The sequence below is a fragment of the Quercus suber genome, unplaced genomic scaffold (assembly GCF_002906115.3).
Source record: "Quercus suber isolate HL8 unplaced genomic scaffold, Cork oak 2.0 scaffold_362, whole genome shotgun sequence".
In the NCBI taxonomy this organism is placed as follows: domain Eukaryota; kingdom Viridiplantae; phylum Streptophyta; class Magnoliopsida; order Fagales; family Fagaceae; genus Quercus; species Quercus suber.
The window spans coordinates 52,837-66,752 of NW_027069814.1; the positions used below are offsets into that span (position 1 = coordinate 52,837).

Here is a 13,916-nt window from a genome sequence, read left to right on the forward strand (position 1 = left end):
TGTTGTTATTATTTTTTTTTTAAAAAAAATTTTATGGAATTTTTTTTTTTTTTTTTTATTGGAACTGTTGGTAGTTTTTTTTTTTTTTTTTTTTTTATAGGAACCATGGGTGGATAGCCTTTCTTTCTTATTTTTTATTAGAAATGTGGGGTAGTGGGGCTGGAAAGTGGGAAGTGTGAGGTTAGTAGGAAAATTTTAGTTAATTTACCATCTTAACCTTATTTATCTTTTTAAGAAATAAGAATAGATTAATTAAATTATGAGTATTTTTGACAATAAAAAAACAATAATTAACTTTTCGAATTCTCTTAATATATAGACCAGGCTCATCAAAGCGCATGAGGTTTTTTTTTTTTTTTTGGTCTAGTGTCATAATTTTCATTTAAAAAAAAAAATTTGGATAAGTTTGTTTTGAAAATATAGATTAGTAAGGAAGTGTCCTATTTTGTAAGCATTTTAAGTAGAGTTAGACACCGGGTTGTTTTTAAGTTTTTTCCCTGTTAAACATAAGGTTTAAGGGTATTTCTGAACCACATAAAAATCCAGTTCAAAGAGGAGAACCCTCTTATAGATAGTATAAAATTATTATTTTTTTTTTTTCCTCGATAGAATTTATTACTTGTTAAAGAAAAATCAAGCCCAAGTCATCTTTGAGTCAAAGATGTGAAAGATATGTACCATGCAATGTGCCAGCAGACAGCTTCAAACCCTAACCCAGGAACACATTGCAATTGCTTTTGCTACCTTTATGCAACACTTACAGGGAAATTTCATTTGCATCAACATGGCTTCCTCTTTTTATTTCCTAGTTCTTTTTTCTCTTATAGGATTTAAAAACTAGTCGACAGAGCTTTTGCATTGATTAATGGATGGCCAAAACTTACACGTTAAAAGTACCGTTCATGATTTAGAATGTGATCATTTCAGCTGATAAAAAAATCCATTCAGATTCCTCATGAATAACACAGTCAGAGCTAAAATTGCTTTCACTGCATTTTATTGCTTTTATATTCTTTCTTCATTGTGGATAATAGATATCCTTTTCCCCTTGAATTCGTCTAGTGATAATTTCTTTCAAATGAATTATTTACCTCTCCACATATACACCTTGGAAAGCACCAATTTTTATCCACTAAGCTTTAAATGAGCTTCAAGCTGAATCAAGCATCAATTCATAAGGCACACAAAAAATGGAGTCATAGATGACAGAATTTGGACCACTACACAAGATAAGGGAAGAAGTTCATATACCCAAATGAAAAGCATACAAAAGTACAGTAGTGTATGTTTAGATTACTTCATATCAAAACTTCACATGCTGCTTTAAAACTTTGGTGGATACACATAAACCTAACATCAAAAGACAGAAGAAAAAATCCTCAGATAAATGCGAGTTGGGAACGAAAATAGAAAGAGTTGATTTATGTGGGAGGGAAAGTTATCATAATCTTCCTAGTTTTGCCACCGGGCATCCTAAAAAATACATCACATCAATAAATCAAAACCTTAGGGGGAAAACACAAACAAATATATGAGTTTATTTTTAATATGAAGTCAGTCTGAAATATTAGCGAATCCTAAGCTATTTGCCCAGAAAATTGTTGATGAGACTTATAGTTTTGGAAGGTTGGACAATAATAATAAGAATCTTGAAAAATTGGCTAAGCAGTTATGATGTAACTTTCAAGCCTTTTAGGGCAGCTGTAAGCAGAGAAAGCTTGTCGGATGCTTTCTGTTTGTATTCTCTCTCCAAGGCTGTTGCTGCCAGAGATTGTAGCTCTGGGCTTTCCTTGTCGTCCTTATTCCGTCCTTTGGCAATCTGTCCGATGGCAGAAGAACACTGGATAACAGGAGTAAAAAGTTCACCCAGTCAGAAATTGATTACTGTCAAGCAATGACAGAAAAGAGAGTGAACCAAGATGGGCAACTCATGAAATTGATTAGATCTAAAAAAAATACAACAGTCAACCAAGAAAATGCTTCAAATAGAAACTACATGACAGTTTTCATGTGAGTGAATGTATTTATTTAGAGAGAGAGGAGCTCACCAAGCAGATACCAAAAAGTGCTCTGGTGTTTTTGCCTCCAGTCAAATCTATGGTGGATGCATAGTATTTTTTTGCATTCTGAAGATTTTCTAGTCCACCAAGTGTATAAAGCACCTGTTGTTCACAGAAGCAAAGGATGAGGTGTTTGATTAACGGTTATAGTCAAAACTTATGAAGTCATATTCAATATTTGATATTTTAACTAAACAGTGCATGCAGGCTTCTATAAAGATTTTAAAGCATTCAACCCAAAAGCCTAAGCGTAGTACATAAACCCACAACCGAGAACGAATGTGGAACATAAACCCACAACCGAGAACGAATGTGGAACTTATTTCTTTCACACCCCCTCTTATATGCTGCCCCAAGAACCCAACGTGCTCAACCATCCCAACAGAATCAAAGAATAATAGCTAAACAAGCCAAGCACTGGAGTCAAGAACAACAAACTTGGCTTTGATACCAAACAAGAGAAAATAACTTTGACCAGGCAACTATCATTTGTACAAGCATCTAATAGCAAGGGAACAAAGAAGTGGAAAACTGCCAAAACTTGAGCATAATAGTAGGTCTTCAAAATTGAAATATTCCCTTACTCCAATGATGAATGCTACAGCCATATGGTTTTTGTTTTTGGGGAGAGGGAGGTGTTAAGAGAGAAACTTAGTTTTGGGCCTTTATTCAAGCATGCATGACGAATACCACTTCGATAGAATCCCAATTTGGTCTTCTCTTTTTTTACTAAACCTAACCTAGAAGAAGGTTAAGTATCAGAGCACAGGACATTGGATTAGGATCCTCTAGAGTTCTTAGGATAACTCCACCATGGAACTCTAGAAATTCTACCCATCCATTTTGAAATTATTGGATTAATTTTTGCCATGTCAGCAATAATTTAAATAGATGCTGAAGTGATGACAGTCAAAATTTGTTTAGATATTGATGATTTGGTAAAATCCAATTCATTCATTTCAAAATGGATGAATAAAATTTAAGAACTCCATAATGGAGCTACCCTAAAAACTCTAGAGGATCTTAATCCCATCAAATATCCCGATTTTTTGCCTCAGAGGCTGAGAGAAGAGACATTTGAATATTTGTCAGCCCAGTACAACAGATTTTTTCCAACCCAAGAACATCCATATTCAGACAGAATATGACACATGTATGGGAAGTGGATGTAGAAATTGCCTCCAGTACCAGTACCCAATCATATCCAACTAAAATAAACTTCATTTAGCTGTAACTCACAAAATTAAAAGATGACTCATATAAAATTCCATGAAAGTGGCAAGTTAAAGACAGATTTCAATAATATCAGACTGCAAATCATCACATGCCCCATTTGACTCAAATTTGGGACTTTAGAAGTGACAAAAGAAATTCAGCAAGATAATTCTTTTTTGACAAGTGATTCAGCAAGATCATCTATAAGCAAACTGTTCAGGCTGGGAACAAATAGTTCCTGTTAGAAGGTGGTGAAAAGTGAGGTTTTCAGTTTATTCAAAGCATCAGACAATTTGAAACCTAGGAAGGTATTGGACAATTTGCCAACTGTGAACGGCATAATTCCATACAGCATGTCGTTCAGTGTTGTACAATGGTCTCTAGAACGTGGATTAATATATTCTATTCACTTGTAGATTTGAGGCCATGATATATTGCATCATTGAAGTCTCTAGCACCTTGTTCTGCACTTTTTTAATTGGTAAGTTCCGCACGCCCCATGAGTCTTGAACCTAATTTTTACCCTCCAACTCATTATTAAGGGAGGAGAAAGTGCCATCTAAGCTAGAGCTCATTGGCGTAACTGGTTCTCCACTTGGTGGATAGATTTGAATCATAACAAGTTAAAGTTTAAGAACTGTGGAAAATATGTTCCCTAGCAGAGGTTTTTTTGTTTTCTGAAGCAGACCAATTGTTTTATTCTTAAAACTGGAGAATGGTTATCGAAAGCAGCGTGCTTCCCATAACTTTTCATAAAGCATTAACTGTTTCTTTGATTTATGTATCCTATGAAAACCAAGGGGCAAAAAGGGAATATAGATGAGCAGAAGCCAATGACCAGTTAAAGAAAAGAAAAACCACTTACATCAGCATAAGCTAAGTGGTATAGGGGAACCATGGGTTGAGATAATATTAGCTCCTCATAGCAAAATGCTGCTTGCTTGTACCTATGTTATAAAAACAAAGAAAGATTATGAGACACCAGACAAAGGCAATTTGGTAGCTTTGATTTCCCTGCAGAATAGAAAAAAATTTGAAAGACGAGGAGAAGAAGAAAGATGTCTCACATTTGCAAGGATACATATATTTCAGCCAGTTCTCTCCAGGCATCATGATCAGCCATAAATCTGTTAAAAGCAAGAAAGACAACCTCAGCTACATGTGTTTGCAGACACATAATGAGTTTTTTCTTTTTCATCTACATTTTAAAGACATATAAGAGAAAGAGAGAAGAAATTCAGATCTGTCTCACATTTCAAGATATTTATTGAGCCATTCAATGGCCACAGACACATTTCCTTGTGCCTTTGCCATTGCTACCCTCCTCTTATGTATCACCTGTATGAAATAAAATTAAAGGAAGTGTATAATTCAACACTTTATCATATTTTCTATATTATTTAAGGAAAGAACATTCTATTAATCTCACATAAGAAAGATAAAACAAAATGATCCTTGGTTTTCCTTTGTAACAATTGGGTCAATTCTTACAAAAAATAAATGTTTTATGAAGAATCAGTTGTAGAAATTACTTGATCTAATGGATTATCCTCTAAGAGGCTTGAGTAAGCTTTTTCAGCCTCTGCCCAGGCTCCCTTTGCTTCAAGCAACATCCCCTCCAGCCTACCTGTGATTTAAGCCAAGATAAATACTATGTCACCAAATATCAACAGCTAATGAAAATATTATCATCTCCAAGTCCAGAAAGCTTTTGACATCACCATAGGAGCCAAACTAGCTCAGGCAAACATATATCAATTCTTAACACATTTAAATAAATTAAGCGGTCATTGTTAACCCAGCATAGACTGTAATCTTCAGCAACAAATGCAAATTCCTATCAAAGGATTCTCCCTCTAAAACTGTCTAAAGTAGATATAAAAGAAACACCCTATTATTTTGAAAGTACATAGCATGCTGGGACAAACCAAAACCAACTTGTGTAGAAGATTAGTTACAGGCACATGGATACCTTTATAGAGTTCTAAAACCAACTCTTTCCACTTCTAAATATCAAAGTTATGAATACCATTTCGGTACCTGTTTCATTTTCTCCATTGGAATGGAATATTTCGGCACCTGCCTATTTCAACGTACCATTTCGGAGTAACCACTTACCACTGTATTATTATATTTTATTTATGTACATATATTTCTTTATATATTATTGGCCAAAATCCATATAAATTGTTAAAAGAGTCTTAAAACTAAAGTTCATATTTCAACTAATATATCAATACCAAACCCAAATTTCTACCCAATAATAATAACAACCAAATTTTTTAGAATATTACAATTATAATATGTAACTAGATGATGGGGTAAAAAAAAAAAAGCACACGTTGACAAAAAGAAAAAGAGAGAACTTGATATAGTCTGACACTTGGTCATATTATCACATGGTGGAGGGGTCAAAATTGAAATGAAATATATTCTGACACTTTCAACTCTCAATCTTAAAGTTTCCAACTCTCCTTTGCCATTTCCAACACTAGTCACATGCTTGGGCTCATAAAACTAAAAGCCAGCACAAAACAAAGCAAAAAAATAGCAAAAGAAGAAATAAGTCAAACAACTGGAGACCAACAGGAAAAATGAACTGAAGGAGGAGGTGAGGATATGACGCATTGGGTTCATTCAGTCAACCCGGCATGAAGGCTACCTGCTGTGATGGGATGAGTTCTTTGTTTGTTCAACTTGGGAAGGTAAATATTATGTTTATATCAATACCAGCATAAATTCACCAAAACAGGCCGGACCAGACCGGACCGAACGGAACTGGAATTCAAACTGAGGTGGAACAAGGGGGTGATTTGTACCAGTTAAGTGACTGGTACGAAATTTTCTGAGCATTTCGGCTGGAATAGAACGGAATTCATAACGTTTCTTAATATCTTGTAGCCTCAAACCCAAAATCTTCGGAAGTTCATCTTGTTATGCCATTTCTTGGGGTGCCCACCCCCCCTTCCAAGGCTATTATAAGTTTAGGAAGGCCCAAGCTTATAACCATGATATCCAAAACCCCCCCCCCCCCCCCCAAAACACTCCACCACCCAGTGTTGAAAAGTACAATATGGTAAAAGTGTGAATATTTGCAACTGCATAAATTACAACAATTTGTTCCAATTATTTACTAATACTTGGTATATAATCCAATGAAAAAGGGTCCAGTTTAAGTGTGTGTCTAACTTAATTCATACAACTTTATTTTTGAGGTATTTCACACAATTTGAAATTTTTACGCAAATGCTTAACATGCTAATCTTTACATTATTTATTCCTCTCACTAAACTACTGCATATTGCTCATGCTCACGTTTATTGAGATGCATATTTAATTAGTAGCCTATCACATTTAGAAAAGTAGAAAACTCCTTTCAACATCACAAAAGAATCTATTTCTTGCATTTGAGAGATGGATACCTAGTAACTAAGGATGGGCAGTGGTATACATCACAAGTCATAGAAAAAGAATAAGCTTTACATATGTGTGTTCAACTTTAATCAGGCATGTGATGTATATGGAATCTTAAATCAGGCATTTGCACAAATTTGGTTTGCCATACGTTATTTCAACTTACCAACCCTTTTACTCTCTGGAAATTTCTTCTGTAGAACCTTTATGCAGTCCTGTAAAAGATTCAAGAGTAAAATAGAATCAACTTTGGGACATAGAATTCAAGCCAACAGTCCATTCAACAAATTAGCATTAGTTAATGAGTAGATCCATAGCTCAAGCAATGATTAAAGGGTGCATGAAATGAAATAAAAAAAAATCAAATCAAAATAGACCTTAAGAAATTTCTATCCATATAAAAAAAATCATCTTGTTCCAAAGAATTTAATAATTTTTTTTAAAAGGTATGATTTAACTAAAAGCTGCATAGTACATAGATATGCAAGCTGCAAGATTACATATCCAAAAAGTAATGAGCCATTATACTGCAACCATTACCATGTTATGGGAAATAAAATGGAGCTATGAAGTTGGCATATTAAACCAACAAAAGGATGTCTCTACTAATGCCTAATTAACAACCACTTCCCTAAACCAACATGAACTGAGCAAACGAACCTCCCAATGGTAAAAAGGCACATACAAAGAGGACAAAGTCACATGGGGTGGCACCAATATGCAAGCCACAAGAGAAAAAAAAAAGAAAAAAAAGAAAAGAAAAGAAAAGTGCAGTGCATTTCAGAACAAATTTACAAAAATGATTAGTTTGACATTTTACTACAAACTCATGCACTTCTACTACAAACTACCCCCCCCCCCTCTTCCCAAAAAAAAAAAAAACCCAGGAACACAAAAGACATGGCAAAATCTCTGTTGCAGAATTTAGAGGCTGTGCACAATATGCTTTGACCAACTAATATGAAGCAAGATTTGCTAACTAAAACATGGAAGGTGGCCTTAACTACAAGACAGGTCACATGTATTATGAAATGAATTCAGTGCTCATCTGAGCGCAGGAGGAAGTGTCACACAGATGGACCACCAGATGTTATGGAAGCACTCTAGACCAGGTTTTCACTAGACTAACAGTGAGAAGCATTCAAACCAGTGATTCACGCATAAAATAGCAAAACCTTGCATTTTGTACATGCAAGGACACTATAAGCAAAGTGTATTTACACATATGCAATTCTCAACTGAGTGCTTATAATGATATAATATAGGGAAGCTTAATACAATTTGAGAAAGGAAATTCATTAAGAAAAGACTGTACCTTTGCAACGTCAAGACTTTGGCAGTCCATAGCAGCAACTGCTACTTGCTCATATAGAGTCCATTCTACATCAAGAAATACATACTTTTTGATCAAAAGTTTGGCACATTAAATGGAGCTGGCAATTATATATGGCTTGGACAGCCACCAGCATGAATCTACCACCAGAAAACACGATCAAACAGATCATACAGACATTAGACCACAAATGAAAATTTCCCCTTATTGGTTATAAATTTAGTTACAACTCCCAAAGTATGTTTGCCTGCATAGACAAGATGTCCATGTGGTGGCTGTGGAAGCACCATGTCCCATGCATGTTCTATAATTCTATCCTTTTATTAGCTTATATACATCAAAACAAATTTTCATATTCACATGATTTATTAACTTATGACAATAAAGAGAGATTGGTACATGGCTTTGAAGGAAAAGGCCTAAGGCCCCAATAGTTCACTGTTACATTTTATTACATATGACTCGGACCAAGAAATTGACACACAACTTCAAAGAAAAAATCTCAGGGCCCCAATATTTCACTTTATTAGAGATGATACAGAGTCCTCACAATAAACTTTTTTGAAAGCATCAAAAAATAAAAAAGGAGTCTTTAAGGAGAGTCCTAGTTCAAAAGAAAAAATCCTTTAATATATAAAGAATGAGTGAATTATAATTATATCTCATTAATAAATCGATACTCAAACTGCATATGAGCACTTTTGAGAGCTTGACTAGTATATCATACAAATTGTTCTGCACACCATACATTTATCCCCCTGCGCCTTTCAGCATGATAAAGATACCTAAGACAATACTCAACGCTGATAACAAAATTGATATAAATTAAGGAGCCCAATCCTATAACTGACATCAAATTACACTTGGAGAACGCATACACAAGGTTAAATTTTTCATCACTGCTTCTCAGAAAAAGGAAGAGAGGGGGTGGAGGGGGGGGGGGGGGAAGACGTTTTCTCCTAATTTGATCCTTAATGAACATATAAAAATGAAATGTCCATATCTGTAGCATCACAGTCAACGCATTGGCATGTGTTTTAATATATATTATAGCACCTTGGACACAGCAATCCCATCTTCCTTCTTCTTTATAGTCATTGAGGCACTCATCAAACAAAGTGGATGAAAAAAATTTCGAGCGTTATTAATTAATATAATTCAGCCAAGAGCCTTGTAACTCAATGGCATTGGAGTTCAATTGGCTCACTGATTTGCACCTTAACAGGATTACACTACTAAGTTCTACCACTGTAAGTTACTTAAGAAAAATAAAAACTTTGTAACAGTCTCCAGGGCTTCGATCAATGGTCACCTATTGGCAATCTAACTTTGTATCATCACTTTGGTAGTCTTGTTTTGTTACAAACTTACAATTCAAATTCGCAATTTGACTTTTTTTTTTTTTTTTGGATATCATTTCTATAAACCTTCCAAATTCACCAAAACCACTAAAACAATCAAAATTCAAAGCAAATCTAACCCACTAAAACAAAAACATTTAAAAATAAAATAAAATAAAAATACTGCAAAATAAACAGAACCCAATTGAATAAACGCAAAACTAAACAGACCAAAATACAGAAATCAAACAATTTCACTATCCAACCCAAAATCTAATCCAAACCCAATTCAAATCAGCCTTAAAAACCATAAAAGACCCCATTAGGAAGGAGCAACAAAAAAAAAAAGCTCGAGACTCACCATCAGGGCCAAGACTAGATCGCTTTTTGGGGTCATTAAGGATCGATAATCCGTGCTTCAAAACCCTGTCAGAGCGACGGACCTTGAGCTTCCTGACCAAACAGAGGTACTCCCAAGCCCCTCCTCCTCCATTGTCCACTTGGGTTTCCAGATTGCTCAACTGGGTCTCCTCTGTCTTGCTCACCATCTTCAACAATTCACCACACAATTGATTTTTTTCCGAATAAAAACCAAAAACCAAAGCTCCTTCTCTGAGTGTCTTTTTCTCTTTGTAGGTTTGTTTTTGTTGAGGTGGTTTATATGCAATTGTATATTTTTTTTTCTGATCTGTTAATGTTGGAGTATGCGTTAAACTTGACTTCGGTTTTTGCTTCAAAAAAGTTAACGGAGTTGGGTTGGATGGGGACTCAAGGCTCACACTCACACAACACAAGTACATACACCCTTTTTCATCCTTCGCTATTTTTGGTGGTGGGTCTCATCTAAGCATCTTGGAATCTAGGAGTAATTCTGGCATTATAACTAATTTTATAACTTTGTCGCAATTTTGTTACATTGCAACTTGTGAGCGGTGAAATTATTGACTCATTATTTTATTTTCACCACTTATACAACTTGTCTATAGCAAAAATAGTGGAAATTGTTCTGTCACTAGATTTACTCAGAATCTTGGGCTTGTTTCGTTAATGCCCTCATGGGATTTTTTTTTTTTGTTTTTTTTAAATTCGGTTGATGTTTTCGTTAATGCCTACCAAGTAAGTACTATGATTAAACATTTTTCTCAATTGTTTTAAGGACTAAGTTAGGTTTAGTCCCTAAAACCTAACTTAGTTCTTATTTTTTAGGCCCTTTTGTAGTGATATTTTGAGTTAAGTAATGTGTTTGAGTTTGGTGAGAGAGTGTAATAAAGTGTGCATGTTTGATAGTTAGTTGGTTTCTCAAAAAAGAAGAAGCTAGGTTTAGGGATCAAATTGGTCAATTTTAAAATGTCTTGAATGGCATTAACCTAAACCCATGAAAGTTATCATTTTTTGTTTGTTTTGTTAAAATTTATTTTAGGGTTTATTTTTTTGGACAACTTTTTTTTTATTGAATTTTTTTTTTAATTTAAAAGTTAGGTACTCTTTTTTGAATAAGAAGTTTTTTTTTTTTTTTTTGGAGAAGTTGAAGTTAGTTACTCAGTTGAAATGTAGGATGTTCCTTTAAATTCATATATCTAGTTCTATTAACGGACAAAATATAAAGAATGATATTACTATTTTTGAGGGTATATAAAATCCTTCCATTTCACTCCCCAAGTAATAGTTTCAATTGAACTGTTTTAATTTTTATTGTATATGAATTTTTACTTTTGAGTAGTAAGTGACTAAACTGCTTTAAGCTTTATTCCATAAGTAAGATAAAAAAAAAATTAAAAGCAATAAAAAAAAAAAAAAAGTAAATAGAAAGAGATAAACTAATAAAAGGGATAGTAAGATTTTCTAATCATTTGATTAAGACATTTTCATCTTTTTCTATTCTTTCATATTTCTATGCAACGAAACACACTCTTAAGATCATTAATTTATATATATGTCAAGTGTAAAATTGTGTTTTGAAAATGTGATCTTTTAAAATCATATATACTTCTAATAAAAAATTAACTTTATGTTTCAATTATAGTATATTTATAAAAAAAAAATCCAAAAAAAAAAACCCTTGTTTGAATCCACAAACTTTTAGATTTTGACTTATTTGTTTAAAGGTGATACAAAAGCAAGTAAGAATGTATTTGCTTAAAATCATTTTTTATCTCACCTTAAACAAATATGTGGATCAATAAAGTTGCATCTTTATCTATTGTGGATCGAGAAACTTTAGTGAAAGGAATTTTTGGAATGGTGAATATTAGAGTTGATGAGTGAATGCTTGGGTATTCATGTGGCAATACCCATAAATGAGGGTTTGTGGATAGATTTTGGGTGAATGGTGGTGATAGGATATGTCCTATGACCCATGATTTATGTTTTACAAATGAGGAATTATTGTGAACCATTTCAGGGTGAATGAAATATGGGTTTTTGACCCAAACTTCATTGGGATATATGGCTAGGGTTTTTTTTTTTCCATGATTTTTCTAATTTTTCGATTTTCTCTATAGAGCTCGACTTAGAAGTCTCTTTATTTATTATTTATTATTTATGCTGAGTATTGTTTTGTTTTTTTTTTCAAAGGATAAAAAATCTCAAGACTCCTCAATTAAAAAGCTTTCTAATTCATATTCATCCAATTGGATGATAAAATAAGAGTGTAAATCATAAAACTAAGCAAATCATATATTTTTCATGAATACATATTGGAGTGTCAACTGGATTTTCACGGTTTTTATAAGACTAGTTAAGAGATCAGTTCCTGGTTGAATCGGCTGGTCCGATTTGGTTTTTAAAACCATGGGTATTGCATTGGTGATATTTTTTTTCCCCCTTCATAAATGAGGATGTTCAAACCTTTTTGAGCACTTATTTACTATTCTTTGAGGGTGTATAAAATTCTTCTATTTCACTTACCAAGTAATTAGAGTGAGAAGATAATTTTGATTGAACTCTTTAAGTTTCATCTTATATGAATTTTCACTTTTGAGTAATAATCGTGCTTTAAGTTTTATTCCACAAGTAGGACAATAAAAATAATTATATAGAAAAAGGTGTAGAGAAGGAGATAAAAGGGATCATATAATTGTCAAATCATCCATGATCTCATATTTTTTTTATTCTCTCTTTTGATTTTTATTCTTTTTCACTTTTTTATTTTGCAAAACAAGAAAACAATATGATCATCTTCCATTTTTTTTATTCTCTCATATTTCTACTCAATTAAACACAATCTTAAGATCATTAATGTGGGTGTCTAAGGACCGATGATAAAGTTGAAGGGTTGCAGCATTAGTGTAAGAATGCCCTAGGCCATAGGCCCAAGGAAGAAAGATGCCTAAGGAAGGAAACAGATAAAACAAAATACTCTATAGTGTTGTAAGTAGGAGCTGGAATATGAAGAAAGTAGAAGTTAGTGGATGGTGGAGAAGCTTCTAGCCTGGTGCATCCACATTAAATGGTTGGGTAATAGTTTTATCAGCTGCATTGATGAGGAAGTGACCTGAACAATGTAAACCACAGCTAAGCAGATCCCTTCCACCATCTTCCTCAAACGTGAAAGGTAACAAGTGTCAAAAAAGGAGAAAGGTTAGGTAAAAATGGATGGTGAAGATGTGATGGAGGCAGAAGTATATAAGAAAATGGGAGAGTATTGAAAAAGGGGATCCAAGAAAGAGAAAAGAACAAAAGGGGGAGCATTGAGAGAAGAGAGTGAACAATATTATTTTTGATAGAAACTTAGTCTCCTTAGGAGCACTTTTGTAGAGTTGATATCCTTTTGCTTTGGAATACAAACTTTATTTTCCTTGTAGTTGTCATTAGGCAGAGCCCTCTGTTGTTGTACTTACCCTCCTCTTACAAATTTTATTGATTTGGGTCAGGTTTGAAAGGCATAACCCATCACACTCATTGGGCTTGGGCTATAAATTTTATGGTTCTAACAATTAATTTATATATTTGTTAAGCATTAAATTATGTTTTGAAAATATGATTTTTAAAACTTATATATACTTGTACAAAACAAAACTTTATGTTTAAATTATAGTATTTTTAAAATAATTTTTTTTCAACAAAAAAAATCTTGTTTGAATCCCAATTTTTTTTAGATTTTGAGTTATTTGTTTAAAGGTGAGACAAGAGCCAATATACAAATGTATTTGCTTAAAATAATTTTTTAATCGCATCTTAAAAGGTATATGTGGATCAATAAAGAACAATAAAACCAGCTACGAAGATGGATATAAAAATTGTTTTGAAAACATAATCAAACTTGGTAAACAATATGGGAAATCTTAAACTTTTTATTATTATTTATTTTTTGTGCAAAATAGCAACAAAGGACCAATATAACAAGAAGCAAAAGAGCAATAGACATATATATATATATATATATATATATAATTTTTTTTTCTATTTTAGTTGATAAATAAGAATGTTATGTATACGAAAGGCTACTCTATGCATGAAAAACATAGAGCAAACCCAGAAAATACAAGAAGAAGAAAACAGAGAAAAAACAAAAAAGAAACCAATCAACATATTAATTACAAAGAGAAAGAGAGC

At 33.2% G+C, this 13,916-nt stretch overlaps 1 protein-coding gene across 1 annotated transcript; it reads right to left on the reverse strand.

Annotated features, from left to right (window-relative positions):
* Positions 1–1,225: 1,225 nt before the first annotated feature.
* LOC112024748 (uncharacterized) lies at positions 1,226–10,148 on the reverse strand. Its single transcript, XM_065760327.1, has 9 exons — positions 9,724–10,148; positions 8,005–8,069; positions 6,856–6,904; positions 4,808–4,902; positions 4,528–4,613; positions 4,343–4,402; positions 4,141–4,222; positions 2,049–2,162; positions 1,226–1,840 (listed from the first exon to the last, which is right to left on the reverse strand). Exons 1-9 carry the CDS (start codon positions 9,908–9,910, stop codon positions 1,670–1,672), a joined length of 909 nt encoding a protein of 302 aa, XP_065616399.1. The 5' UTR covers positions 9,911–10,148; the 3' UTR covers positions 1,226–1,669.
* Positions 10,149–13,916: the final 3,768 nt, after the last annotated feature.